At 43.2% G+C, this 4,118-nt stretch overlaps 1 protein-coding gene across 1 annotated transcript; it reads left to right on the top strand.

Annotated features, from left to right (window-relative positions):
• Window positions 1-326: 326 nt before the first annotated feature.
• LOC122915741 (lithostathine-like) lies at window positions 327-2,480 on the top strand. Its single transcript, XM_044262479.1, has 5 exons — window positions 327-409; window positions 953-1,071; window positions 1,276-1,413; window positions 2,005-2,131; window positions 2,413-2,480. The coding sequence occupies exons 1-5, from the start codon at window positions 331-333 to the stop codon at window positions 2,478-2,480; spliced, it is 531 nt and encodes a 176-aa protein (XP_044118414.1). The 5' UTR covers window positions 327-330.
• Window positions 2,481-4,118: the final 1,638 nt, after the last annotated feature.

Raw genomic sequence — 4,118 nt, 5'->3', positions numbered from 1 at the left:
AAGACAGGTGAGTAGAACCTGAGAGAAGATGAGACCTCATGGCAGGAGTTCTACTCTACATATTGGGGGGAAGGTACAGGAGAATTGCTGTCAGACACAGAGGAGCTCTGATCTCAGCACAGCCAGCTTGGCAGTTCTCATGGGGTAGGAGAGAATACAGACTTTCCAGTTCTTTCCAGAGCTATACAAGGGGACAGATGTCACTGGGATCAATTTGTTCCTAGGGGACTAAACAGTGGAAAGACAAGGAAGACGAGGGACATCTCTGCATGCCCTCTCTCCAGTCATGCTTTCCTTAGTGATCTCTGATTGCTTCCTCAGATCCCAGACATGATGCTGCCTCCCACAGCCCTCCACAGCATGTCCTGGATGCTGCTTTCCTGCCTCATGTTCCTGGCTCAGGTCCAAGGTGAGCTCTCACTGTTTCTCGGATGGGAGCCTTGTGAATGCTCAGGGCCAAGAAGAAGAGGAAGGCTCCCATGGTAGTGGTGACATACATCCCCACACAAAGAAACTGCCTAGAATTTGTCATCGCTCCTTCCTTCATGGTAACCAGGGGTGGCATGCATCCCAGTGGTCCTCTAGCCCTGTAAGGAGGTCATTTCCTTAGTTTTGCCTTAGCACTCTAAGTTTTGTTGATAGGTGAAAGAGCAAAACTGTGAAGGGTCAGTAATGAGATACAGGGAAGGAGAATGAGGACCCAGTGCAAGAATGGTCAGCCTAGAGTGGGGGAGGGTTGGACTTAGAAGGAGAAGGATGAAAGAAAAGAAGATTCCTCATTTAGTGGGGTCAGTTCAAGATCCAGAAATCCTGAGAGTGTTGGTAATGGAGAGAGGCAGTCAGGACTTTGGCATCACTTCCCCAAGCACTGGCCTCATGCGTATTCCCTTGGGCCACCTCCTTACCCTGTCCTATTTACTTCTTCCTTCTCTTTGGTTTCCTTCCACCCTAGGTGAAGACTCCCAGAATGATGTGCCCGCTTCACGGATCAGCTGTCCCCAAGGCTCCAAGATTTATGCCTCCCACTGCTATGCCTACTTTAGGACACCAAAATCCTGGGTGGATGCTGATGTGAGTACTTGGATTTTCAGTTAGAGGTTTTAAGGGAAAGTACATTAGAGACCTGAGGAGGGGGTGGGTTCCATTCTCCAGAATTTCTTGGGCACAAGATTGAGCACACACATCTTTTGCATATATACCCCTGTCCCCTATCTCTGTTCTGCTCCACCCAGTGATGTCTCAGTCTCCCTCTGAGTCTCTCCCTTCCCCACACAGATGGCCTGCCAGAAGAGGCCCTCGGGACACCTTGTGTCTGTGTTCAGTGGGGCTGAGGCATCCTTTGTGGCCTCCCTGATCAAGAACAGTGTGAACACCTACTCAAATATCTGGATTGGGCTCCATGACCCCACAGAGGTATGAACTCATCTTCTCTTCCTAACTCTCACATTGCTATTACCCCCCAGGCCCACTCCCTGTTCCTTGTGCCTGTCCTTAAGGAGCCCTGGAGCTCAGAGATCATAAGGGGGAAAGGGAGGGCTTTGCATCAACTCAACAGCTGAATTCTGTGCAAATCCCTTATCTCCAGCTGAGGTGAATCTGCCTCCTGTCACACTTGTACACAATTTGCACGTGAGGCCTTATACTTCAGTTTACTGAACTTCACAGAGGCTGCACATATTGTGTTGAGGGAATCCTATGTGAAGATAGGATCCATTTTTGTTCTATAGGACAGACATTGTCTTTGGGGTTCAGGGGTAATGACAAATGCACCACTAATTGCTGTTCAGTCAGGAACATGTTGCTCTGGGTGGTTCTGTAGGTCTTTGTCATTACTGGTTTGGGAATCTGCCAATAAGAGCAGAGAGTTAGGAAGAGTTTCCCAGAGGAGAGCTCTGGCTCCAGGGCAGCAGCTAGATAAGAGAGCAAACTTGGTGATGCTGGGGAGGGGCCATGTCAGGAGAACTCTGATGGCCATTCAACCTCACCACACTTTATCTTCTATAGGGCTATGAGCCCAATGCAGGTGGATGGGAGTGGAGTAGCGGTGATCTGCTGGATTACCTTGCCTGGGAGAAAGACCCCTCCACTATTGCAAACCCTGGCTATTGTGGGAGTGTGTCAAGAAGCACAGGTATGTATCAGAAGAGCTACTTCCTACCCAGAATTTTCCATCCTCTTTTTTTCCCATTTCTTGGCATGACCTTCAGAGGACCCTTCTGAGCAAGAAATGTAGTGTTGGTTTGTCTTCCCACATTCCCTTTCATCTCTCCTTTCTTTGAGTCTCCTTCTTCTGGTGGATACTGGGGAGGATGAGAGAGCGGCTTTGGATCCTAGACCAGAATCTGGGGTGCCTCTCCCTTGGGTTCAAGAGCTCCATCAGCTACATCTACCTGAGCTCCTTTTTCTCTCTAGGATATCTGAGATGGAAAGATTACAGCTGCACTACAAGGCTACCCTACATCTGCAAGTTCAAGGGCTAGGTCTGAAGAGATATTGGGAGCCAGAGTTTTGCATGCAGCTCATCATGGACTTTGGACCAAGTGTAAAGTCTACCACCGAAGAAAATATTCTCCTATACCTCTAAACTTGACCATCTCATGATGATCTTCCCTACTTCTCAGCCCCATTTCAAACCCCTCTGTGTTTTCCATAATTTAACTTCCAAATGGCAAAATTAAAAAATAAAAAAATTTAATCTGTAATTGCCTCTCTTGTGTACTTCTGACTCAAAGAAAAACTCTGAGGAGGAGGAAGTGGTTGGGAGGGAGATTCTGTGGGTCTTCTTTTTGCACATTTTCACCCTAGTTTCTGGAAAATTAACTTAATTTGCATTGCTACCAGCATGTTAGTGATGGGGTGTTTCAATACTGTTCATGTAGGATTTGGGTTGTGCACATTGTGCACACATTTTGCTGTGCACAAACTCCTCCAGGTCTCTGATGGTATGATATAACCAGTCTAGAGGTTCAGATGATGTTTAGAACAGTACTTCCTAAATTATCAGAGTGAAGGAAAATGAATAGGTTTCATTAATTTGTGAAAAATAGACTATACATAAATCTAAAAATTAAGTTGATAATATAGATAAACAAAATGTAAACCTAATTTTTTGTCAGTTTTGACCGAGATATGAGTGACCTACCAAATTATTGTAAAATTTTTGGATAGAGGAATAAAGATGGCAGAGGAGTAGCAGGCTGAGATGACATTAGGTAGCAGGAGATCGGCTGATAGCTACCAAACCATTCCGAACACCTACAAATCCAACAGGAGATCGAAGAGAAGAGTAGCAATTCTAGAAACAGAAAATCAACCACTTTCTGAAAGTGTTTTTTCTTCTAAAAATTTTGGGATACAGTTTCTTCTAATAGATCAAAATATACCTGAAATCTAGAGTAGGGTTTGTTCTAGTCTCCATCCTGGGTAAATTCTCTCCACTTTCTTTTTCTTTCTTTTCCAAACCAACTTATCTTATCAACTTTGTTTTTAGAATTTTTTTAAAAATTTTCATCTTTACAGTCATATTCCATCCCTTCATTGTGTTTACCCTTATTCTGTGTGTGTGTGTGTGTGTGTGTGTGTGTGTATTTCTTTAACATTTTGGGAGGTAGTTTCTTCTGATATACCAAAATACTCCCAAAATTAAGTGGGTAGTTCTGTTCTATTCACCAGTCTAATATATATATTTTCTTTTTAAAAAAATTTTTTTTTGAATTTCTTTTTACCCTTTTCCTTCTCCCCATGATTTGTGGTCTCTTCTGATTTGGTTAACACATTTTTTCTGGGGTCTTTGCCACCCTTTTAGTATTCTATTCTTTCATTCATATATTCTTATCTAAATAAAATGCTAAGGCAGAAAAATGCACCATAAATAAATAAATAAAAAAGAACAAGAGTCAGTACCGATGGCTAGGGATCTAATCAATACGGACATTGGTAATATGTCAGAACTAGAGTTCAGAATGATGATTCTCAAGGTGCTAGCTGTGCTCAAAAAGGACATAGAAGATATTATAGAAACGCTTTCTGGAGAAATAAAATCCCTTTCTGGAGAAATAAAAGAACTAAAATCTAATGAATCAGAAATCAAAAAGCTATTAATGAGGTGTAATAAAAAT

Source organism: Neovison vison, chromosome 8 (genome assembly GCF_020171115.1).
Source record: "Neovison vison isolate M4711 chromosome 8, ASM_NN_V1, whole genome shotgun sequence".
Taxonomy (NCBI): Eukaryota; Metazoa; Chordata; class Mammalia; order Carnivora; family Mustelidae; genus Neogale; species Neogale vison.
This window is presented reverse-complemented; position numbering and strand designations above follow the sequence as displayed.

Bases quoted from the DNA above. Each gene is read 5' to 3' on its own strand.
- LOC122915741 (XM_044262479.1), top strand. From the start codon at position 331: ATGATGCTGCCTCCCACAGCCCTCCACAGCATGTCCTGGATGCTGCTT. The intron at 1,414-2,004 runs GTATGAACTCAT...TATCTTCTATAG, and splicing joins GGCTCCATGACCCCACAGAG to GGCTATGAGCCCAATGCAGG. The intron at 2,132-2,412 runs GTATGTATCAGA...TTTTCTCTCTAG, and splicing joins GAGTGTGTCAAGAAGCACAG to GATATCTGAGATGGAAAGAT.